General features: G+C 42.5%; 2 protein-coding genes across 5 annotated transcripts; one reads left to right on the plus strand and one right to left on the minus strand.

The window, feature by feature from the left end:
* Positions 1-198: 198 nt before the first annotated feature.
* Positions 199-8,483, plus strand: LOC125528022 (P-loop containing nucleoside triphosphate hydrolases superfamily protein). Its single transcript, XM_087517665.1, has 15 exons — positions 199-543; positions 894-1,058; positions 1,375-1,464; positions 1,580-1,708; positions 2,254-2,354; positions 3,995-4,109; positions 4,384-4,515; positions 5,008-5,073; positions 5,860-6,039; positions 6,626-6,721; positions 6,847-6,984; positions 7,144-7,226; positions 7,694-7,731; positions 7,831-8,051; positions 8,301-8,483. The coding sequence occupies exons 1-15, from the start codon at positions 199-201 to the stop codon at positions 8,376-8,378; spliced, it is 1,977 nt and encodes a 658-aa protein (XP_087373791.1). The 3' UTR covers positions 8,379-8,483.
* Positions 8,484-21,529: 13,046 nt separating this feature from the next.
* LOC125528020 (transcription factor bHLH49) lies at positions 21,530-25,248 on the minus strand. 4 transcript variants are annotated; one of them, XM_048692535.2, is made up of 11 exons: positions 24,556-24,807; positions 24,401-24,472; positions 23,529-23,750; positions 23,331-23,440; positions 23,059-23,250; positions 22,903-22,968; positions 22,756-22,824; positions 22,577-22,648; positions 22,328-22,498; positions 22,160-22,247; positions 21,530-22,069 (listed from the first exon to the last, which is right to left on the minus strand). In XM_048692535.2, the coding sequence occupies exons 3-11, from the start codon at positions 23,707-23,709 to the stop codon at positions 22,047-22,049; spliced, it is 972 nt and encodes a 323-aa protein (XP_048548492.1). In that variant the 5' UTR covers positions 23,710-23,750; positions 24,401-24,472; positions 24,556-24,807; the 3' UTR covers positions 21,530-22,046. The 4 variants fall into 4 exon arrangements, with proteins under 4 accessions (XP_048548492.1, XP_048548490.1, XP_048548495.1 ...); XM_048692533.2 differs by lacking the exons at positions 24,401-24,472; positions 24,556-24,807 and adding an exon at positions 24,886-25,248; XM_048692538.2 differs by lacking the exons at positions 24,401-24,472; positions 24,556-24,807 and adding an exon at positions 24,886-25,245 and having other exon boundaries at positions 23,550-23,750.
* Positions 25,249-25,641: the final 393 nt, after the last annotated feature.

The following is a 25,641-nucleotide window of genomic DNA, read 5'->3' on the forward strand; positions in this document are numbered from 1 at the left end:
GGCCGTCGATCTATATCGGACGGCTTAGATAGCGCCAGTTCGCAAACTTGAGGGCCACGGTCCGCAGGTCACATTCGTTGCCGGCGGCCCATGCGGCCCAATATTTTCGCGGGCCATCCATTTTCCTCATAGCTTCCAACAAAAAGAAAGCCTCCCTTAAACCCTAGCGGCAGCCGTTCGTTCCCCCGGAAGAAACCCATGGCGAAGAAGCAGAAGCAGCGCGGCTCGCTCCGGGGGGAGGAGCATGTAGAGGCGGCGGCGGCGGCGCCGCACGAGGACGCACCGGCCCCGAACGCGGAGGAGGAGGCGGCTGCGCAGGGAGCGGGGGGCGCCGGAAGCGAGGTGGAGGACGGGCGGAGCGCGGACGCTGCGAGTGGCGGCGTGGAGGAGGGGAAGGAGGAGGAGGCGGCGGCGGCAGAGGAGGAGGAGAGGGAGGTGACGTTTGATGAGCTGGGGCTGGACGAGCAGCTCAAGAGGGCCCTGAGGAAGAAGGGCTTGACCAAGACCACCCCGATCCAGCGAGAGGCCATCCCGCTCATCCTGGTGCGCTATTTCTGCCTTTCTAGCTTTCAGTCTCGCTCGTTCTGGTGGCGTTTAGTCAACAACTGATTAAAATTTAGTAAGCTCTCATTGGAACAAGTTTTAGCCTGTTTAGCCTGATAAATCAGCCAATTACAGTACTATTATGATAGCCAGCCTGCTTGCTTTCTCCGGTGAATCTTTTGGGTTAGGCGCAGCAGCCTTCTGACACTTGTCAATGCAAGCCGGACTGAATTAGAGTTGGGTTTAGTGAAGCTCTACTCATGATTGTGGTAGCCATTTAGTTCAAAATGCAACTGTTTGATTTCCCGTAGTTCGTGGTACTGAATGACGGCCTAATGTTGCGATTCCAGGAAGGGAAGGATGTGGTCGCTAAGGCCAAGACTGGTTCTGGAAAGACCTTTGCCTACCTTCTCCCGCTGCTGCAAGAGCTGTTGAAGTTGTGCAAAGATGGGCGTATTCGGAAATCTGCACCAAATGCCTTAATCCTGGTGCCAACTCGCGAGTTATGCCAGCAGGTATCTGACTTCTGTTTCTTCGCAGGATATTTTGTATGTGTATAGGCAGCTGCTGTAGAGTCGCTTATTGATTTATCTCTAGTTAATATTACGTCCTGATTCATGCACGATAATATGAATTGTTCTTCTATTTGATGCTGCATGTAGTGAGATTTTTTTGCGAGTTGAATGTTAGACCTGCTAATTACTTCAGTGATTCATATTACAATCTACTAGTGCATTGCGAATAAACTTTTACTTATGTTAAATATTATGATATGACTAGTCATTGCCAAATACCTCACTGTTGCTTTTTTTTCTTTTCTTCTTGCTGTAGGTTTATAATGAAGCATCATCTCTCCTTGAGTTGTGTACATCCAAGTTGAAGATTGTTCAAGTGACCGCGAGCATGTCAGATAAGGATATTGTGAGACATTTTTGCCTTGTTTGAGTTCGACTGTTATTTTCTCCAAATAGTATCAATTTTGTAGGGTTATATTTATTAGCCCAGCTAACTTGCTTGTGCTTCTTGTTACTTGCAGAAACTTGCATTGTCTGGGCCCCCTAATATTCTTGTGACAACCCCAGCTTGTGTTGCAGCATGCATATCAAAGGGCATTGTCCAGGGATCATCTATTAAAGAGTCACTTTCAATGATGATTCTTGATGAGGTGCAATTTGTTTGCCTGTTGCAGTATTTATGCTTAGTCTTGGAAAGATTTTATCCCAACAAGGAACGAACAAGTTCCTTATGGGTTTGAAATATCAAATTATGTTGTCTCTTCCCATATACAAAAACATAACATAGCTGTCGAAGTTGTGGATCTATATTATTTTACAAAATAGTATTCAGGGGTTTTGAATTTTCAGCTTCAAGTTAAAAACTGTTTAATTGAGTCGTTTACAGTATTAGTGCCTATGCTGCCTGAATGATACTGTCATGTGCCACTGCAAATATGGGGATTTGATTTATGGTAATGGAGAATTGAGAACATTTTCTATGCCAGTACCCAGTGTTGCCGTTTAAACTATACCATGTTTTAGAGTGGCGTGTTTCAAATATCTACTGTCATGATTTTTAACATACTTATATTGGCAAATATATGTTACATTACAGTTTTGTGTATAAAATTTCATACAATTGTCGTGATGTATCAGAATGCCTGAGAAATGTCCTTTTGAAGAAGTTACTAATCTCTTAATGGTTAGCTCCCAGGCTGACCTTCTCCTATCCTATCGCTGCGAAGATGACTTGAAGGCACTTGTCCCACATATCCCAAGAAGTTGCCAATCCATCCTGATGTCTGCAACTTCAAGGTGAAATTTGGTTCTTCTTGCTTCGTTTTTCTGCAGTTATTCAAAACATCTTAATTCCGCAGTCTGCACCGGTAACAGCTCTAAGCATCTCACTAGCATTTGAATCGAGTGAATGGAGCTGGCACTTCAGTTTGTGGATATTTAGCTGTTCCCTGAGTTACCTTGCTGATTCTCTTAGGGTGTGTTTGGTTGCGGAACGAAGTGGAATGGAATGTAACGGTTCCATGACATTCCATTCCACTAGAATGGGTACTCGCTCCCGTTCTTATGTTTGGCTGAGACAATAGATGGAATGGAATGGTTACATTTTAGCGTTTGGTTGGTGAGACAGAATAAAACGAATTTAGTTCATTTTGATAATATGCACATACAAGCATGGTAGATACACGATATCAAACATATCTTATGACTATTCCTCTTGCATCAATACATTTCTACAAACCAAAAGAAGCATTTACATAGAAGAACCAAGAATATATGAAAGCTACGATCTGCTACCGCTCCTCTGCCTCCAGCAAGAAAAATCATCGCTAACTCAAGAAGAAGCAATTCACATAGAAGATGCGCCGCCCAGCAGACCAGGCAGCAGCGTACCAGCAGATCAGCCCCCCCCCCCCCCCCCCCCCCCCCACACACACACACCACCAGATCAGGCCGCCGGTGACGCCCTCCCGCAGATCAGGCCGCGGCTGCCGCAGGAACGGGTCCTTGAACGCCCCCGCAGGTCAGGCATCGCCCTCCAATCGCCCGCCCGCCGCACCAGCTCCTCTTCAGATCGAGAGAGAAGCGGCGCAAGATGGAGAGGCGATAGGATTTCTCGGGAGTGAGGGGTTAGAGCGAGACCCAAACCGGTTCCGCGTGATTCCTCCGATTTGGAGGTATCGGCGCATTCCGGATATGGGCCGAATATTCCCTCGGTGGGAACGAGTTGGTTCCTGTTCCAGCTACATACCAAACACAAGAACTAGGCCTTGGAACGGGTCCGACCCATGCCATTCCAGTTGATGACTGAAACCAAACACACCCTTACTGGATGGTTGCTGCTTAACATGGTTTTCGGTGTTCCATTTCTTGATGTGATTTTGCTAGTAGCTTAATATATCTTTCCTTTCCTACTTATAAAGGTTGGAGTTGGTGGTGAGTTCACATGTGGGACCAACATGACAAATAAACAAGTACATTTCTAGTCACATGTGGGGCTAGCAACCTTCCAAGGGGTATAAATAAACAAATATACTTTTACTCACATGTCAGATCCAACACAAATAAACACACTTGTGAGCACAACACTCTTGTAAAACACAACAAATGTATCTCAAAATCATGCTCTTGGTTTTAGTTTCTATTCTGAACCAATTCTTCCATTCCCATTCTCTTATGTTCCAAAATTGGAAATGTTGTCTCATTTTAAATCTTAAAAAGGACCTACTATGAATGCTTAATATTCTCCAACAACTGCAGCACGATCTTTCGTTATATTTTTGCTCCTCTTTTTAACCGTCAACCACGCAACAGCCGAGTTGGTGGTCCCCTGCGGGTGACATAGAACATTGCAAACTAAAGTAGTTTTGATATAGTTAACCTTTACTTCTGTTTGGGTTTTGTATGATTTGTCTAATATCAAAATTTATTTGTTGCAGCCCTGATATCGACAAACTAACAAAGCTACTTCTGCACAACCCTTTTGTTTTAACTCTTACCGAGGTTGGTCATGCAAAGGATGACGTGGTCCCTAGAAATGTGCAACAATTTTGGGTAAGTATCTTCTGCTTCCCTTTTACATTACATCATAGGCTTGTTGATCTCACTGTTTGTACAATATTACTTGAAAATTCTAACTGTAAATCCATAGTTGACTCCAGCAGGTATTGTATACAAGTTAGTATGGTTCCCTGTCCATAGCCCTTTTTTTGGGACCATTCTTAAATAATGACTGTGTCTATTTACAGTTCTTGTGCTGATTTTCTGTAGCTTTAGTGTTTTTATTTCAATACCACAGATTAAGTTACCCCCAATCTTTTGCCCACAGATTTCATGCAGTGCTAAGGATAAGATGCTTTATATCCTTTCCCTTCTGAAGTTAGAGCTTATTCAAAAGAAAGTTCTAATATTTGTGAACTCAATTGACAATGCATTCAGATTAAGATTGTTCCTGGAAAAGGTAAATTGGTACTGCTATTTGCTTCCCGTAGTGATATGATTTGGATCTGTAACTTGTTATCTGCGCTGCTCTTTTCTTGCATAGTTTCATTTGATAGAGTTACTGATTATCATCTGGCATTTGAACAGAAATGAAATTTGAAAATTTAGATCAATTCTAGTCCAAAAATATTTAATGGAACAATAATTGAACTACCACCATTTGGACATTGAGTATGTGAGCACCAACAGATGAATATGAATCTATCACTAAGGAGAAGTTCTGTCAAATCTGCAGCATGAAGTTTTGTCAAATCTTTTTTATTGCCATTTGAGAGATGTTATGGCATTCTTCTTAACAACTGTTCCTTCCAGGAGCATGTTCCCCACTTCATTCCTTTCGTAATAGAATACTTTGGTCATTGCTAGTTTCTCTATTCCTGTTTCTTATTTTAGATATATATGGTTGTTTATAAATTAACTAACATTTGAGGAATATGCTGTACTTTTACAGTTTGCGATAAGATCTGCAGTGTTGAATGCTGAGTTGCCACAAAATTCTCGCCTACATATTATTGAGGTAGTGCTTCTCCAGAGCCTGCCTTTTGTGTGTGTGTGTGTGTGTGTAGATAATTGATCTTAAATTGTATTATCTTGTGTTCCCATGGTTTATCTTGTAATGAATGATACTCCCTCCGTTCCAAAATAGATGACCCACCTTTGTACTAACTTTAGTACAAAGTTAGTACAAAGGTGGGTCATCTATTTTGGAACGGAGGGAGTATTAGTTTTCTTCCCTCCAATTGTTTACCAGTTAAGCTAATTAACTTTCTTGGGTTTCAGTAGATTGCTAATCAACATTTTTTACGAGGCAGGCTTCATTTTATCCATACGCGTCAGAGGATTTCTAACAGTGTCGACTATTGGGAAAATTATAAAGGGTGCTTACTGCCTTGTAAATGTTTTATATAAAAAATATATATACCCTTTGAATTTGGTATTGTGTCTACTTAGCATCCGCAACTAGAAAACTAGATATGCACCCCTTAAAACTTGTAAAACCGGGCCACTTAACCCCCTAGGCTAGTTTTAGTGTTGGTGTTTGTCCATGATGAGGATGATGTAACCTGATTATACCTTTAGGTGCTGGTACATGGCGTGCAAACAGATCATTGCTGTTTATATCTGTTTCTATGTATTGCTAAGCCTTTTATGTTGCCCGAAGTAAAATGATACAGAAGGCTGTCAGTAAAACTTTGATACGTGACTTGTGTGACTTTCCTGATAAGCTTAGATTGCTAGCTTGCAGTTACAAGGTGATTCTGAAATATGGGAAGTCATTTAAGTATCTTTTTCTTTCTTTTAGGCTTTCAATGCTAGGCTATTCGATTACCTGATAGCAACAGATGACAATAAAACAAAGGAGGCGAAGCAAACCAATAAGGAAAGCAAAAAAGATTCAAAGGGGCCACGCAAGCATTTGCAACAAACTTTAGATGCTGAATTCGGAGTCGTCAGAGGAATTGACTTCAAAAACGTTTTTACAGTAAGTATATCTTGGTCTACTCAACCATATTGCCCAATTTAACCATGATGATTAGCGCTACCTAATTGGTTTTTATATGCTGTAAATACAACTAAGGCTAGTTGAACATATATGTAAATAACTGGTGGGCAGACTATTATTTTGTTTTAAGTGCACCAATATTTACTTTGGACCTGGTGGCAGCATCAGTGTAAACTTTGAATTCACCAAGCAACTAGTGCTCATTTTTTTTCTTCCGGGGAACTAGTGCCCAGTTTGATGTAGCGAGGGGCAACCAACAAATGTTCTCTCTTTAAAATAAAAGGAAATAAGGATTTTTTAAGCTTTTTGTGGTCAGCTTCACCAATGATTCTTTTTGCGAAGCTATATTTCACCTTTCTCTGGCTTATCTGCTAAACAAAAATAGAATATGTTTTAAGAAATCAATTTCTCAGTATTCATTCGATTACGTGAGGAAGTTGAGTATAGTTGACATCTTCTGTCTGTTCTTACAAGTTCGTGGTAAAGTCGTTGCTGTTATATAGTTCAATCTTGTAATTTCTGTAATAGGTTGCAGGACTGATCTTTTTCTCTAACCCTTCTTTAGGTAGTTAATTTTGACATGCCTCCGAATCCTGCTGGGTATATTCACAGAATAGGACGAACAGGGAGGGCAAATAAAACCGGTGCATCTATATCACTTGTAAGTTCCGTTTTTACATGGTTCAGTTCAGTCACATATATTATTGTCAGAAATTGCTAACATGCTTAGTAGACCCTGTGTCTTTGGTTATTTATTTCCTCTTTCTTTTCATACTCTATTTTCAGGTTTCACCAGAGGAGGAGGATGTTTTCGAAGAGATTGAACACATGTTGCAAGATGTTGAAAAAAAGGATACCAACTGCATTTTACCTTTCCCGTTACTCACAAAAAACGCTGTCGAGTCCCTACGATATAGGACTCAGGTACGGAGTGTATTTATCTTGAATGATCTGTACTTGATTTCTCCCAAATATATTCTTAATTGCTATACCTTGTAGTGCTAGAGTAATGTTACTGAAATGTGTTCTATGTGAAATAACCCTGATTTTGGTAGCTAATGTCAATTGATATTCCTTTTGCAGGATGTTGCTAGGAGTGTGACAAGCCGTGATATACAGGAAGCACGTCGTCAAGACGTAAAGAATGAAATCCTCAATTCTGAGAAGTAAGAAAGTCCTTGTCCATCAAGGAAATAGTCAAGTGTTAGCAAAATCACATTACATGATAATGAAATCACGTAGGGAAAGGGAAATGCAGAATTGCAGTCTCCAGTCTTCCTTACAGAGTGTTTGAAAACGACATCCTAATATAATTATTAGTTGCTCCAAATAATTATCACTAGATTCGACGTGGATATATTTTTATATTTTAGTATTGTAGTTCTTGACATATTTTGTTATAAACTTGTCAAACATAGACAAGGTTTGACTTTTTGGAAAAACTAACACCTTGTATTTAGGAATGGAAGGAGTATCATTCACCAGCTATGTTCATGATGTAGCATTTAATTGATATAAGGCATCAATATATAGTATTCACAATTCTTAATATTTCATAACAAGAAACACCTTCATCCCGTAGTCATTCTGCCTTTATTCCCTTCTAACAGCAATGCCCTTTGCTTCCTTGTAGGTTGAAAGCTCATTTTGAAGAGAATCCAACAGACCTCGGTTAGATATATCAATCTTCCCCAATCTTTTTCAGAAGAGCTGTGTTGGTATTTAAATCTTACAAATGAATGATATGCTTAATCTTTCTACTCGTTTCAGATTTGCTCAAACATGATAAGTTGCTTACCAACAAATCCATTCCTGCTCACCTGCGTGATGTCCCCGAATACCTAATTGACCCCACAACGAAAGAAGCCAGCAATGCAGTCAAACTTTCGAGGGCTGCTATGGGTCTTGATAATCCCCGAAGGAAGAAAAGAATGGGATTCAGGAGTGGTTCAGGCAAAAGTAGCGATCCCCTCAGAACGTTCTCTGCCGAGGTACATTTATCCGTTCAATGTCCAAACCATTTTAGATTGAAAGACCACTGCAACTTGCAAGGTCTTTTGATACATTACGGTTCCGATCGTACATGCATTCCTTACTGCTGAACTAGTCTCATTTTATGCTACATTTGTTGATTGATAGCGAGATATCTCAACTGCATGGTTTACGAGATCCTATCTTAAATATTGGTATGCTCCTGCGCTATCCTTTGATGTATTCATATTTTTCTTGGTTCCTTGCAGGGCAAATCACGAGGACGAAGGGGAAAGGAAAGAGAAGGAGACGATAGAAGAAAGAGGAGGAAGAAGGCAGAAATCTAATGTATTAACTTGTATTATCTCGGTTTTATAGACTTATTGCCTTGTATTAACTTGTATTATCTCTAGAACAAAGTCAAAGCTTAATGTGCATCATTGTACGTCGAAGTATTTTGGGTCTGTCTAGGTGCTTTCTTTGGAAGATTGTAGTATCACACACTTCCTCTTGAATCCTCGTACGAACCGCTGCCTGGAATATTTCAAGAACAAAACCGAACAAGGAGGAAGTATAATCCATCATTCTCTCTATCACAGGTTCCATAACCGGTTCTGAACGGTAGGATATCACCTTCCAGTGGGAGGGCGGTCAGTAGCATATACTCACTTCCTTTGTTTCTACATGTAAGCCTTTTTAGAGATTTTAATATGGACTACATATGGATGTATATAGACATGTTTTAGAGTATAGATTCACTTAGCTTGTTCTGTATGTAGTTAATATTGAAATGTTTAAAAAGAGATTTTAATATGAACTACATATGGATGTATATAGACATGTTTTAAAGTATAGATTCACCTTCCAACCACTCCATAAATTAGAACTAGATCCTGTTCCGCTCCGGCGTGAAGTTGGAGAGTGGAGAGAATCCGAGCAGCCCCTTGATTTCAGTGAAAATCTGGAAACATGGATCCCACCCCATTGGATCTGTAGCGAACGGCATCTGCTCAAGGCAGAGCTCCCACCAGCAACTTAAACACACATTAGCACAAAGCCCCCTCCTTCCTAGTAAATTTGTCAGGTTTTTGAGTATTGGCTTATCCCCTCCAGTTCCTATCCCGCAGCGAAATAGCCATGGCGGCGACGCCGGCGCGCCCCACGGCGGATGGCTGCCGAGGCGAGGCGCCACAGCCGGCGCTGCCAAAAGCGACGGCGTGTCCATCCACCACGCCGATGGCGAGGCGGCCACAACCTCGCGCGGGGGTCCCAACGCTCTTGCTGCAGCATCTCCGAAGATGAAGTTGAGCTGCACCCGTATCCTGTATGTGTATGTAGGGAGCCCGTCCAGCAAAAGTGTGCTGCAATTTTCATGTAAATTCCGTGTAGGCAGTGTCTGATTCAGTGTGAAGTTGTAGGTCCTCCTAATTCTTGATGTACAGAAATTTCTCTCTGACTTTGTGTTGACACCTAATTTTGGCAAGATACAGATTGCAATGAAGATGGTCTCGAGTGAATAAGTTTTCAGCATAAAAATATTCACGTCACCGAGTGAAACCACTTTGATGTTTTGGTTATATTCATTCGACTTTATCTTATGAACCGAAACTATACTCCGAGTGGCATAGTTCAATGTTCCGAGTGGTTTTTGGCCAATCACGTCTTCAAGATGACCTCGGATGAAGGAGCACTCTTAAGGAATTGTCTTCGTCTCGTCGAGGCAATCGATTTTGATATATAAATCATCTCAATCCGAGTTCATATGCAAAAGTTAGAGGCAATATACTGCAGACTGAACCTCAACGGAAATATGGCGCGAGGTGCCAGACACTTGTCTGATAGGTTGCGCGAGTAATTCGGCCATCAATACGGCCTTGAATCAAAAAACCTTCAACATGGAAAAGTTTCGTCTCGTCGACCCGATCGATTTTCATATATAATTCGTCTCAATCCGAGATCATATGAGGCCTGGAGAGACAAATCAAGATCGGGCTATGTTTTCAGTCGGAAATCCAAGTGAAAAGTTTACCATCCGAGTGAAAGTTTACGGTCGAGTGAAAGTTTACGGTCGAGTGAAAGTTTGCTGACCGGATGAACTTATTATTATCCAAGTGGAAATGTAGTCATCCGAGTGAAAATATGATCATCCGAGTGAAATTGTCGTCCAGGTGAAAATATTCCGAGTGAAAAGATTACCATCGGGACGAAAACTTGCCGATCAAATAAGATAGTGCCTTCCGAGTGGAAATATAGTCATCCGAGTGAATAAGATAGTGCCTTCCGAGTGGAAATATAGTCATCCGAGTGGAAATATAGTCATCCGAGTGAAAGATTGTCTTCCGAGTGAAAAAGTCCAATTGTACAATCCGAGTGAAAGTATCTAATATCCGAGTGGATGAGCTCAAGTCCGAGTGAAATTGAACATGTGCTCGAAAGTTTATCAAAATGACCTTGGATGAAGAAGTGTTCAATACAGAAGTTGTGCGTATCATCAAGATAGTAAATTTTGATTTTGGAGTCATCATCATCAGAGATAATATATAGCCTATAAATTCACTACGAGACTCGGATAATCCAGTCTACCGCAAAACCGAGTCCGACTGGAAGATAAAGATGACCTCGAAAAGTATTCAAGATGGCCTTATTTGAAAAAATGATCAACATGCGAGTTGTTCGTATTGTCGAGGCGCACAAGTTTGATATTTGGGCCGTCTCGATCGGAGATCATATGCAAGCCCGGCGGCCCGCACAAGAAGGAAGACAGAGTTTGGGCCAGATTCAGACTGAATCCGAGTTGGAATAGAATTAGGACTCTAGGACGTGAATTGATGTAATTTTTCTTGTAAGGAAAGCCTAGATGAATCCTTTACTTGTACGGGAAGTCCAGCCGCCTCTTATATATGTTGGGGGTGACGGCCGATTGAACAACACACAATCGAACAAATCAATATACTACTTTTTCATCTACGTTTTATCTCTCCACCGTTTTCTATCTCGTTCTTCGTTGTTCTTCGTGTTTGAGAGCTGCGAATTCCGAGGCTCTAGGGGCGAGCGAATCGACCTAGGGCAGCCCATAGCCGCCGCACTCCCTGACCGGGTCCCTCCCGGGGGTGTGGGGTTTTCGGGTCTGCAAAAGCGCCTGTCGACTGTCTTGCGTATCGCGCTGCCGGTCGGGTCTCCTTCGACGTGAGCTGCGGTGCATCACCCCCGGCGTCGAGGGTACACGTGACGTGTTCGTGTGTCAAGCCATCTGAGGTAGACGCCGATAACATCATTAAGCCCAGTCTTGATGAGATATCGGCCGATCATCGCCAAGTTTATGAGGAGTACAAGAAGGCGCGCGAGAAGAAGGACTTGCAGGAGTTCCTTGCAAAGTTCAAGAAGGATCGCCAAGGCAACATCACTCCGATTGAAGAAATCAAGTTCCCTCCTCTTCAAGCCGAGCAGGTTAAACCCTCTGTAAGTACTGCCTTTTCTCCTGAGCAGTGGGCTGAGATTAAAAGTCGTATTGCTGATGGTAACAATCTAGTCTATCAAACTTTTATAGAAAATACTAATGCTCAGAAGAATATATCTCAATCGTCTAGTGGTAATAATGGTGTAGCTGCTAGTGTGCAAAACCCTAATCTGGCTTTACCTATTGCATCGGCGCCTCCCGTGCCGATGACTTATTATCCTACCCAAACAAATCAGATTGTGGCTACACCCATTAATCCTATTATGAGCATGACAGGTTCGGTGGCAACGCCGAACCAAACTCTACCTACAGCTACAACCACTCGACCACTACCAAATTATGGGTTGACATACATGCCACAATTCCTACCCACAACTAGCAACCCTACTCCTTCTATGCCACTGCCACAAGCTGCATCGTCCACTATGGATGATGGTCTAGCTAATCTTAGAGAGGAGATGGCTAAGATGCTTCGAGAAAATTTTAGAGTTGAGTTACCTCGGAATCGGATTTATCAAAAGCCATACCCCGAGTACTTTGATGCCATCCAATGCCCTCCGGGATATAAGATTCCAGATTTTGTTAAGTTCAATGGAGAGGGCACAAAAACCACATGGGAGCATGTTAGTCAATACTTAGCACAACTAGGTGAAGCAGGCTCACTAAATGAGTTGAAAGTGCGTTTGTTTACTTTATCTTTAACTGGTACTGCATTTTCATGGTTTTCTTCTTTACCACATGGTTCCATTCGGGTTTGGTCGCAGCTAGAGCAGAAATTTCATGATCACTTTTATAGCGGCGACAATGAACTCAAGTTATCACATCTAACATCGGTTAAACAGAAGCATGATGAATCGGTCTCCGATTACGTCAAGAGATTCAGAGAAACAAAAAACCGGTGTTTTAGTTTGGTGATAACCGAGAGAGACTTGGCAGACCTAGTGCTAAGTGGTTTGAGAACTCCCATTAGAGAAAAGCTGGAAGGTTATGAGTTCTTAAATATCAACCAAGTCTTACAAAGGGCTTTGGCTCAGGAAAGCCGAAGCAAAGATCTCAAAGAAGTGCATAGATACAAAGCCGATCGTCCAAAGATGAATATGGTGGAATATGATAGTGATCACTCGGACGATGAGGGTGATGTTTTTGCTACTGAATTTGTTTGGACATCTAAGGCCAAACCCTTTACTTGCAATGATCTGAAACCGATTCATAAGAATCGTGATGAAGAGATGAAGTTTACTTTTAACATTGCTAAGTGTGATAGAATATTTGATGCTTTGCTGCAGGCTAAGATTATTAGAATATCTCATACTTTACCGCCGTTTGAAGAGCTAAAATGGCGTGCTTATTGCAAGTATCATAATTCTTTTTCTCATGCTACTAATGATTGCAATGTTTTTCGACGACAGATACAATCGGCCATTAATGATGGACGATTGAACTTTTCTGAGATGCAAGTTGATAAACAACCTTTTCCAATGAATACCATGGATTTGGAGGGCAAGAAGCTACTCATTCGGCCGGAGGTAGCCGAATCTGCTAATAAAGCTAATGTCATTGTTGGTGAGCCCAGGAAAGACAAGGAGGACAACAAGGTCTTGGGGAGACAGGTTGTGCTTGGTAAGCAACCCGATGGCAAGGAAGTAATCAAAATCACCATCAAGAATCCTACACTTGAGAGGAAACCGCAAGTGCAAGAAAATACGCGAGTTAAATTTGTCAAACCCAAGAGTCCAGAAGTTGGCAAGTGGAAGAGGAATGAAGCTAAAGTGCAACGCAAGCGGATCAAGCCAACTTTTGATATGTTGCTATCCAAATATGCTAATCAGTCGGCTGGTCCCAGCTCTAACCGGCCATCATACCTGAAGCGACCAAGGTCACCATCAGCTGATATGTTCAGTCAGTATATAAAACTGAGTGGACCAAGGGTGTCGTTTCCAGAAAAGCATACGCAATCTGTTTGGGATCGACTTGACTATTCATATAGAGGCCGACTGAACATCGGTAACTATCGGTCGGCTGGTCAAAACATGCGACCGGATGGAAATTATCCGAGTGTAAGAATGCACCCAGGTGGAAGCTATCCGAGTGAAAAAATGTGGCCAAGTAGATTCCATCCGACTGAATTCCATCCGAGTGATATTCATCCGAGTGGATTTCATCAGAGTAAAAAGGTGAGCCCGAGTGGAAATTTCATGCATCTGGAAAGTCGAAAAGAATGGCGTGTTAAATCACCAAGTGTTGCAGCAGTTGAGTCGGGAAAAGGCAAGGAGAAAATGGATGTCGACTCACTTATCTTGGGCACCGAAACATTCGCCATACAGCAGCCGATTGTGCATAGCAATCCGACTGAGCCGATACTTGCTATCGCGCCAAAGCACTCGGCTAATGACCATGAAGCAAGCACCAGCCGAGTAAAAACGAGAGATCCTAAATACACTCAGCCGAAGTGGTGTCCTCCAGGGCTAAAAAAGACACAAAAAAGGAAACTACAGAGGTTAAGGAGTCGAGAGATGGCAGAACAGGAGGCCGAGAAACAAAGGGACAAGTTGTTCAATGACACCTGACCCATGGTTCCACCAAAACAAGTGTGGAGGCCTAAACAAATACAAGATACAACAGCTTCTACATCTATCACAGCAATACCTACATCACCAAAGGAGGACGATGCAACAGATATGACATCGTCTGCGACACTTCTTACTTATCCTTCACTCGGACAAATTTCAGAATCGGTGGATGCACTCGAGGAGGAGGCTGATATGTTGGACTATGAGTCTACGCCGGTTCATGAAGGTATGGATATCAATATGGTGTACTACTTACCTGCTGAGTTTCGTGCTGTAGATGAAGAAGGGGAGGTGGCTCAGCTGGATTTTGGCCCTAAAAACGCAATATTCGAGAAGCCAAAAGAACCAGTAACGCATCTTAAACCATTATATCTCAGAGGTCACATCAATGGGTCGCCACTCACTCGGATGCTTGTTGATGGTGGTGCTGTGGTAAATCTTATGCCCTATTCGGTCTTCAAGAGATTGGGTTTGCCTGATGAAGAATTGATCAAGACCAATATGGTGCTCAATGGATTTGAAGGCAAAGAGAAAACTGAAGCCAAAGGTGTGATGTATGTGGAGCTTACAGTCGGAAGCAAAACTTTGGCTACTGCATTCTTTGTCGCTGAGGTGCAAGATAACTACAACGTCATACTAGGCCGCGATTGGGTTCATGCAAACCAGTGCGTGCCATCCACTATGCACCAGTTTTTGATTCAGTGGGTTGATGATGAAGTGGAAGTTATTCACGCGGATAACTCGGCCTGTGTTGCTTTGGCCGATGCATCGGTGGATTGGCAACATCCCAATGCTACTTGCTTGACGGGACGTGACTTATCATAATTTGATTTTCTCAGCGCAACCAAGAATGGTTTTGTGCCCGTCTCTTTAAAGCCGAGTGAATGCAATCGACTCCAAGGTATGATATGTTTAAATGGATCCTAATTCCGAGTGGTTACAAAAACGTCTTGTAAAGTATCGGTCCAATGAGAACGATATGTATGAGTCTATAGAGGAGTTGGATGACATGGATAAACTTGGACAAGGTTTTACATCAGCCGATCCGTTAGAAGAGGTAGATATTGGGGATGGTTCAGTCACTCAACCGACATTTATAAACAAAAATTTGGAAGCCGATTGTAAGGCTAAGTTAATCGAGCTATTGAAAGAATATGTTTGTTTCTTTGCATGGGAATATCATGAGATGCTAGGATTAAGCCGAGAGCTAGTGGAACATCGGTTGCCTATAAAGGTCGGTTTTAGACCTTATAAACAGTCGGCCAGAAAATTTAATCCGAACACATATGACCGGATCAAGGAAGAGATCGGTCGACTGCTTGATGCTAATTTCATTCGACCTTGCAGGTATGCCGAGTGGATTTCTAACATTGTCCCAGTGGAGAAGAAAGGGTCTGGTAAGTTGAGGGTGTGCATTGACTTCAGAGATTTGAATAGGGCTACACCCAAAGATGAGTATCCTATGCCAATAGCCGATATGCTTATTAATGATGCTTCTGGACATAAGGTTATTAGCTTTCTAGATGGTAATGCCGGATACAACCAAATTTTTATGGCCGAAGAGGACATGTACAAGACAGCTTTTCGATGCCCTGGTTTCCTTGGTTTATTCGAGTGGACAGTGATGACATTCGGATTAAAAAATGCTGGCGCCACATATCAAAGGGCTATGAATTTGATTTTTCATGATTTACTCGGTGTCATACTTGAAGTTTATATTGATGATATTGTTGTCAAATCGGATGCTTTTGAATCTCACTTGGCCGATTTGCGTTTAGCTTTTGAAAGAATGAAAAAGTATGGACTGAAAATGAATCCTTTGAAGTGTGCTTTCGGCGTGTCAGCTGGCAAGTTTTTGGGTTTCATTATTCATGAAGATGGTATAGAGATTGATCCCAAAAAGATAGAGGCTATACAGAAAGTGGAGGCTCCAACATGCAAGAGAGATATGCAAAAGTTCCTTGGCAAGGTCAATTATTTGAGAAGGTTCATAGCTAATCTATCAGGGAAAGTTGATGCATTTACTCCTATCCTTCGGTTAAAGAATGATGCTGATTTCACTTGGGGGGCAAAACAGCAAGAAGCATTTGATATGATCAAGAATTATTTGTGCACTCCTCCGGTGATGAGAGCACCCAAGCATAGGGAACCCTTCAGACTTTACATTGCAGAAGAGGAAGGAGTTATTGGTGCTGTTCTAACTCAAGAGACCGAAGGAAAAGAGCATGCCATCACTTATTTGAGCCGCCGCTTATTGGACGCAGAGACAAGGTATACATTTATTGAGAAATTATGTCTATGCTTATATTATGCTTGCACAAAACTGAGACATTATTTAGTGCCAAGTGTTTGTGTAGTAGCTTGTCAAACCGATGTCATTAAATACATGCTGCATAGGCCAATTCTTAGTGGTAGAATTGGCAAGTGGGCTTATACTTTGATTGAATATGATTTGGCTTATGAATCTCTAAAATCCATGAAAGGCCAAATTGTTGCTAATTTCATTGTTGAACATCGGGTTAATAACAAGCATGATGTTGATATGAACCTCGTTTCATTAGTACCATGGAGATTATACTTTGATGGTTCAGTTTGTAGCAATGGCCAAGGTGTTGGTATTGTTTATATATCTCCTCGTGGTGCTGTTTCTGAAGCCTCATGCCGCTTAGAATATTTTTGCACAAACAATCAAGCCGAATATGAAGCATTGTTATTCGGCCTAGAGATGTTACTTGCTATAGGTGCTACACATATTGAGGCTTATGGTGATTCGTTACTAGTGGTGCAGCAAATATCCAAAGTCTTTCAGTGTTTGGACGAATCACTTAATGTTTATCTTGATAGATGTCTAGATATAATTTCTACTTTGGATTGCTTTAGCATTGCTCATATATCTAGACATGACAATTGGAAAGCAAATGAATTGGCACAACAAGCATCCGGATATCATGTTGATCATGGCATGTTTCATATCTCTCAAAGACCGATGTCTTGTCTTGCCAATATGGGAGAGGCCGAACCTGAACCCACTGATTCGGCCATTAACAAAAAGTCTAGTGCAGGTGACAATCCCGACTGGAGGAATCCCATTGTTGATTACTTGTGCAATCCGAGTGAAAGGGTGGACAGGGTTGTTCGGCGTATGGCTTTCAAGTATACAATAAGAGATGATGGTCTTTATCGCCGAACCGTCGATGATGTTCTTCTAAAGTGTTTGGACGAGGACCAGGCAAGAGTTGCTATGGGAGAAGTACATGAAGGTATTTGTGGCACTCACCAGTCGGCTCCCAAGATGAAATGGTTATTGCGACGTGCTGGGTTTTATTGGCCAACTATGATTAATGATTGCTTCAGATATTATAAGGGGTGTGAAGCTTGTCAAAAGTTTGGTGATATTCAATTGGCTCCTGCTGCTATGTTACATCCTATTATCAAACCGTGGCCTTTCAGAGGTTGGGGTTGAGATTTCATTGGACAAATCCATCCGTCTTCCTCAAAAGGGCATCGGTTTGTATTGGTGGCAACTGATTATTTCACTAAATGGTCTGAAGCAGTACCTCTCAAGAACATGACGCATACAGAGGTAATTCAATTCATAGCCGAGCACATTATTCATAGATTCGGTATTCCTCAAACGTTAACTACAGATCAAGGTTCATCTTTCATGTCACACCAAGTCAGAGAGTTTGCCGAATCTTATAACATAAAGTTGCTCAATTCCTCTCCATATTATGCCCAAGCTAATGGACAAGCTGAGTCTAGCAATAAAATTTTAATCAAGCTCATCAAGAAGAAGATTGAGGATAATCCAAGGAGATGGCATGACTTGTTGTCTGAGGCATTATGGGCACATAGAATCTCAAGGCATGGTGCTACGAAAGTGACTCCATATGAGCTAGTATATGGTCAGGAGGCTGTTTTACCGGTGGAAGTAAATTTGAATGCTTTGAGAATAGCCAAACAAAATGATTTATCGGCAATAGACTTCTACAACTTGATGATGGACAACATTGATGAGGTTGCTGATAAACGTTTGGCTGCTTTGAATGCCATAGAGATAGATAAGTTGAGGGTGGCAAGGGCTTACAATAAGAAAGTCAAGTTGAAGAATTTTCAAGTTGGTGATCTCGTTTGGAAAGTGATTCTGCCGATTGGTTCAAGAGATAGAAAATTCGGGAAGTGGTCTCCAAGTTGGGAAGGTCCTTTTAGAATTACAAGAGTTGTTCCCGGAAATTCATATTTGGTGGAATCAATACAAGGGGCATTGTTACCTCGAGCTCTCAATGGCAAATATTTGAAGAAGTACCACCCGAGTGTGTGGCGGGAAGCCTAAGTGGGCAATGGCCGATATACGATTATCCCCCTTAGCACAAACATGGCCGATACATAATTATCGCCCTGAGAAAAATAAATGGCCGATGGAGTGTTGATATCGTCCTTAGAACAAACACTATGCATATTATTTTTCGGCGTGCAAGCTTTGCCGAAAAACAGGGGGGCATGTGTTGACACCTGATTTTGGCAAGATACAGATTACAATGAAGATGGTCTCGAGTGAATGAGTTTTCAGCATAAAAATATTCACGTCACCGAGTGGAACCAATTTGATGTTTCGGTTATATTCATTCGACTTTATCTTACGGACCGAAACTATACTCCGAGTGGCATAGTTCAATGTTCCGAGTGGTTTTTGGTCAATCACGTCTTCAAGATGACCTCAGATGAAGGAGCACTCTTAAAGAATTGTCTTCGTCTCATCGAGGCAATCGATTTTGATATATAAATCATCTCAATCCGAGTTCATATGCAAAAGTTAGAGGCAATATACTGCAGAGTGAACCTCAACGGAAATATGGCGCGAGGTGCCAGACACTTGTCTGATAGGTTGCGCGAGTAATTCAGCCATCAATATGGCCTTGAATCGAAAAACCTTCAACATGGAAAAGTTTCATCTCGTCGAGCCGATCGATTTTCATATATAATTCGTCTCAATCCGAGATCATATGAGGCCTGGAGAGACAAATCAAGATTGGGCTATGTTTTCAGTCAGAAATCCGAGTGAAAAATTTACCATCCGAGTGAAAGTTTACGGTCGAGTGAAAGTTTACGGTCGAGTGAAATTTTACGGTCGAGTGAAAGTTTGCTGACCGGATGAACTTATTATTATCCAAGTGGAAATGTAGTCATCCGAGTGAAAATATGATCATCCAAGTGAAATTGTCGTCCAGGTGAAAATATTCCGAGTGAAAAGATTACCATCGGGACGAAAACTTGCCGATCGAATAAGATAGTGCCTTCCGAGTGGAAATATAGTCATCCGAGTGAATAAGATAGTGCCTTCCGAGTGGAAATATAGTCATCCGAGTGAAAATATAGTCATCCGAGTGAAAGATTGTCTTCCGAGTGAAAAAGTCCAATCGGACGATCCGAGTGAAAGTATCTAATATCCGAGTGGATGAGCTCAAGTCCGAGTAAAGTTCAACATGTGCTCGAAAGTTTATCAAAATGACCTTGGATGAAGAAGTGTTCAATACAGAAGTTGTGCGTAGCATCAAGACAGTAAATTTTGATTTTGGAGTCATCATCATCAGAGATAATATATAGCCTACAAATTCACTACGAGACTCGGATAATCCAGTCTACTGCAAAACCGAGTCTGACTGGAAGATAAAGATGATCTCAAAAAGTATTCAAGATGGCGTTATTTGAAAAAATGATCAACATGAGAGTTGTTCGTATCATCGAGGCGCACAAGTTTGATATTTGGGCCGTCTCGATCGGAGATCATATGCAAGCCCGACGGCCCGCGCAAGAAGGAAGACAGAGTTTGGGCCAGATTCAGACTGAATCCGAGTTGGAATGACTCTAGGATGTGAATTGATGTAATTTTTCTTGTAAGGAAAGCCTAGATGAATCCTTTACTTGTACGGGAAGTCCAGCCATCTCTTATATATGTTGGGGGTGACGGCCGATTGAACAACACACAATCGAACAAATCAATATACTACTTTTTCATCTACGTTTTATCTCTCCACCGTTTTCTATCTCGTTCTTCGTTGTTCTTCGTGTTTGAGAGCTGCGAATTCCGAGGCTCTAGGGGCGAGCGAATCGACCTAGGGCAGCCCATAGCCGCCGCACTCCCTGACTGGGTCCCTCCCGGGGGTGTGGGGTTTTCGGGTCTGCGAAAGCGCCTGTCGACTGTCTTGCGTATCGCGCTGTCGGTCGGGTCTCCTTCGACGTGAGCTGCGGTGCATCACCCCCGGCGTCGAGGGTACACGTGACGTGTTCGTGTGTCAACACTTTGTAGCTCCTCCTTTGCAAACTTGCAGCTGAATTTTGATGTATTACCACTCAAGATTCAACGGGATTTTTTTCCTTTAATTTATATGACTAATAATGGAGTGACTTGTTTGTACAGATCTAAAATAATGACGGAAACACCATTGTAACTAGCTACATGATTACACTTTCTAGTAATAAGTATAGAAGAGAGTAAGAACTGAAAATGCAGTAAGCACCAGAAGGTTGCATGCTTGCAGCAAAGAGCAGTTCATATTCCTGAAATGCAGTAAGCATCAAAAGCTTGCAGGCTTGCAGAGTTTCAGCCAATTGCAGTTTCTATTCCTAAAAGATCACAAGCATACTCTGCATAATGGGTTGTTTTATTTCTGCAGGAGAAACGAACCTACAAAATGGCTCAAATCATCTCCCAGTTAAATAGTGAATGCGAGAGTTTAATGGCCAGTTCTTTGCATAAGTTGTAAGTTTGCTGATTGTTACCAATTCTCTTCAGACGACACATTTGCTACGATTTAGATTGACAATAAAAAGACTAGAAAATTCTCAAACTTAAACATTCAGAGATACAGAAATCTCAAAAGGGAACAGTGAAACTCTGAATTTCATCTTGTTCTACACAAAAGTTAAAAGCACCGGCTCGCCTCAAATCAAATAGAAGGGGAGGTCAGGGGACCCAATAGAAGCATGGCCATCAAGATCGAAGGGCAGTGGTGAGGAGTACTCCGAAGAGTCGGTCACGGCCGGATCCTCTAACATTGAGAAGGAATATCACGGTGCTACAGTGTTAGCCTAGTGTAAAATGAAGAAGGAAAGTTAGGGACTGTTAGTAAATAGTTAATAGGTTGTTTAGTGTTGGTATTTAATGTAGATAAAAATAATTTAAATCTAATTTTATTTCACCATCAGTTTGTTTGCATGTAATTACTATAAATGTACACGGTAGATCATCCATTTGTAAATTAATTTAAATCATTTTAGCCATAATGATATGAATAGAAAGAAGAAAAGTTAGGGTGATGTAGCTTCTCTAACATTCCTTCTCAATGTTGGAGAATCCGGTCCCCGCAGAGGGCGAGCCACAGCTGACGGCAGCCCCATCACGATCAGCAAAATGTGTCATGGTGAAAACTTGATTTCAGTGAAAATCTGAAAATAATGCATGATTTCATGATTTCACAAGAAAAGTCTGCTCTTCAACATCTCGTTGCAAATAATGCATGATTTCATGAAACTCTCGACAAAAGTCACTTCACTACTTAGGGCAATGCTAATAAGCACGTCTACTTAGTACGCTTAGTCTGCTCTAGAATATCTCGTTGATAATGCATGATTGCATGAACCTCTGAAACTCTTGACAAAAGTCACTTCACTACTTAGGGCAATACTAATAAGCCAGTCTACTTAGTACGCTTAGGGCATCCACAATTGATCCCAAGCTTGGAATTCATGAATAACACAGGGTTCCTGCTTTCGACGAGCTAACGCAACAGAAATTTACGGTGGAATCAGCAGTTCTTGAGCCCAGCTGTACACGAGATCCTTCGATGCCATACCATAAACCATACGCTACGGGGTCGGGCAGCAAAAGGAGGAGATCGGTAACTAATGGTTAGGCATCCAGCTATACAAAACTTGATTCTGCAAGCGCTTTACGGTTCACAGAACAACTCCAGAATCATACCAGCAACTCACTGTTCAATCTTCATGGGACCTGCAGAGTACAAGAGGAACATTTCTGTAAGTTTGATGCAATCACTATGATTATGATGCATAACATTTTGAAAGAGAGCATCGCATATACCAGCATTGTTGGTGCTGCTATCTGCAGCCACAGCAGGGTTGAAGTTCATATGAGGAATGTTCTGAAGAGTCTCCCACATCTCAGGCATCTGGATTCAGGGTTCACGTTAGTCCATTGCTATGGCTTCAGATGCTACATGCGTTTGCCATGAAAATGGACTGAATTTACCTGGTTCATCATGGAGATGTCATGAATTGTTCCGTGCAGAGCACCCGCTGGATTGGAAGCATTGCACATCATATCTGGATGCATCATTCCTTGGTTGAAATGAGCAATAAGGGCGCTTGATCCTGGGTCAGCTCCATAGAAACCAAGGCGCCTGTCTTGAGGAAGCATCATCTACAAACAAGAATTGAGTTGAGCAGGTGGATCTAGAAATCTTTGAAAATATTTAGGATGGTTGTACAGTGAATTTACTTGTTTGGATAGAATCTGCTCAATATCAAAGCCAAGCTCAGGGTTCACAGTTGCAAGTTTCATTGACAAAAACTGCAAGTTTGAAGTGGCATTAGAGCACAGGATGATATTCCAACAAATGACATACTCAGAAACAACCCAATAACATCTGCACTAATAGATAACCAGCATTATGTCACCTCTACTTGTCGTTGTAATGACTGCACGTAATTGATTATCTCATCAAGCATGACTGCCTTGCCAGTAATCTGTAAGAGGGAGCATGGTAAGGTGCAGAGTACAATTTGGTCATAGAGAAGTTCTTGCTCCACAAAGAAAAAAGTTACCTTATTACACCCTGGAACAAGATCCTGAAGAAGCTTCATTCTCTCACTTATCTTTTTCCTCCTCAGCTGCAAAGAGTTTCATCCAACTTCAAGCATGAGAACAGGAAGAGCATAAATCAAACTGAAATGGGAACTTAGTGCTAATCAGAAGCTTACTCTTTCCGCAAGGCTGTGGCTGTTAGTGGCTTGGCCTCGCTTTGCCCGGAAATGAACATAATTTTCTTTAGTGCCATCACCGTCCGAAGAATCTTCCTTGCTTTGCGTTTTGGGCGAGATCTTTCTGTTGTCCCTCTCCACCGAGTTCCTTTCCGGCTGAGACGAAACCTCTGTTTGTTGATCACCCACATTCTAAACCCACAGTTACAACACAGTCAGTCATTACATCTAGACCAGAAGAAGATACGAGCATAATGAAAGCTTATTTGCACCTTGCTACTGGCTGATGGGTTTAGCAACGCAATGCAGTCATCTGTTCCCTTCCTTTTCTTCACACCACCACTATGCTCATCACTCATCTGGATGTTTTGGGAGAATGCACCTGCAAGAATTATCGCCATTTCCATCAACTACAGAATTGTCACCTTCAAAAGTATCGCGACAACTGCATGATAAGAACTACTACTAACCAGCAGAAGATCTGTACAGACCTGGTCTCTCTTCTAACTCCATGCCATAAGCTTGAAACCCATATGCCGCGCTGTCATACCCCATCTTTTGATGCATTGCTACAGAACCCCAGTTGCCCTCCAAGAATTCTTTGCCACTGTTTGCAGCAGGACCTTGATCAGACTGCTGGCCTGAATACATGTCCAATAGTCTAAAAACAGCAAGAGCTCCTCCTTAGTTCCCTGTTCAGGATCGAAAGACAAGGGGGAGAAGGCACATTAGCACTACCACTAGAGTGTCCCAACAGAGCACAGACTGACAAATGCAGCTTGAACAAAGAGTGAAATTTCATAAAGTCTGCAAAACCCTTTTGCACCACATGAACAACTCAGCTGGTAATCCTTAATACAGAGGTGAAAAGCAACCAGTCCCTACTATCCGTATCAACAGACAAAAGAAAGCCAGAAGACGGGATCCACCGTCCAGGCAAAGGCCTGCTACAGAACAAGCTTGGGGAACAAACCAAATCTGCTGCACGCAGCCCAGGTTCCAGAAAAGTGGAGCTTTAAACCCAGAGCAGAGCACAAAGGGAGAGGAGGAGGAGACACAGAGGATATAACCCCATCATTAGCCAAACAACATTCGCTAACTTGGGTCCTTTGGAGCAAAGCCATGAGGATGTGGGAGGGGAGCCTGCCTGCTCCTCCTAAAAGACCCCAAAACATCAAAGATAATTGGGAACAGCAAAAGCCTAACAAATCTTGAAGAACCGGGCATGGAGAAACATTATCAAGCATATGAAACTTTAAAAGAACAGATACTAGTTTAGATAGAAAGATAAAAGGAAGATGTTTCACTGATGAAGAACTTCCCACACAAGTTAGGAACTGACCAACAGTACTTTTTGGCCGGGTGTGGCTTGGCAGTGGCATCCAGGAAAGCTCAAAATAGCAGCACCTTACATCTGATTAAAACCACCAACTTGGATGAACAAAAAATAAAAAATCACAGCATTCCCTGGAGGAGGACACCACAAGACGAACCAACCTTCTCAAAGGATTTGATCGCCCCACAAAGTTTTCATCGTCTAGGAAAGCGCAAGTACGAAGCTCGAGAGGAAGCGAGTGGCTCCCAACTCCCAAGTCGAAAACCCGAAGAGAAGAGGCGAGGCTATTTGAATGCAATAGATGGATGGATAGCTAGAGTAGGATCTGCGGGGAAATAACTAGGGCGGCGTTGAAGCCCTCCGAGAGGGGGAGGAAGGAAAGCAACAAGCTTTGACCGCTCCGCCATGCCGTGTATGGGGCGGTGTAAAGATCTTGAAAGGAACACATACTAAGATGTCGCAGACGGTAAAAAAAACTGCCTGGAAATTACCTGGACCCGGCGCCACCACACGAGCCCTCCTGGAGGCCATCAATCAATTCGCCCTGCCAACGGGAAATGCTGGAACGATTCAAGAACTCGAGAGCGGCCTCATGATCTCTCTGCCTCTCTCTGTTCTTGAAAAAATTCGCGGTTTCTTCTCCTTGGCGCCGCGCCGGAGCTATGGATCGCAATTTGACCGCAGGGTAAGAGGGAGGGGGCGGTGAAAGATTTGGGAGGAAGAAGAGGGAGGGTGTCTCGGACGCTTAATAATAATAGGCGGTGTTTGTTACCCCTGCCTGCCGCCGAGGTGAAATGATTCCTTCTTGCTCTGGCAAAGGGCTGGGTTGTTAACCACTTCAACTGCCCCCTCCCCATTCCCTCCTCCCTCCTTCCAACGCTTCTGAAACCTTGGCGTATGCAAACAGCTAATGAAAAAGTAACCGCAGAGAGCAGACTGGGGGTCGTACCAGGAGGAGGAGTAGTTTATTACTGCTGGCCCTGCTTTGGTGTGCAGGAAGATTAGCTAGCTGTAGAAAATAAAGCTGGGAGGGGAGTAAAAAAATGGGATGCTGTTCTTCTCTTCTCACCTGCCCGGCCTTGGGTGGCCTCAATGCCATGTGGGCCCCAGCTCCTAACTACTGTGGGAGTGAGTTTTGAGAGGAGGAGAAAAAAACAAGGGGTGCACCTACTGGCCACTGTACAGTTATTCCTCATTGATGGTTTTTGTGACAGCCAGCCAGGTTTGAAATGCAACAAGGTTCCTCT

The sequence above is a fragment of the Triticum urartu genome, chromosome 4A (assembly GCF_056163025.1).
Source record: "Triticum urartu cultivar PI428250 chromosome 4A, HENAU_Tu73, whole genome shotgun sequence".
Lineage (NCBI taxonomy): Eukaryota > Viridiplantae > Streptophyta > Magnoliopsida > Poales > Poaceae > Triticum > Triticum urartu.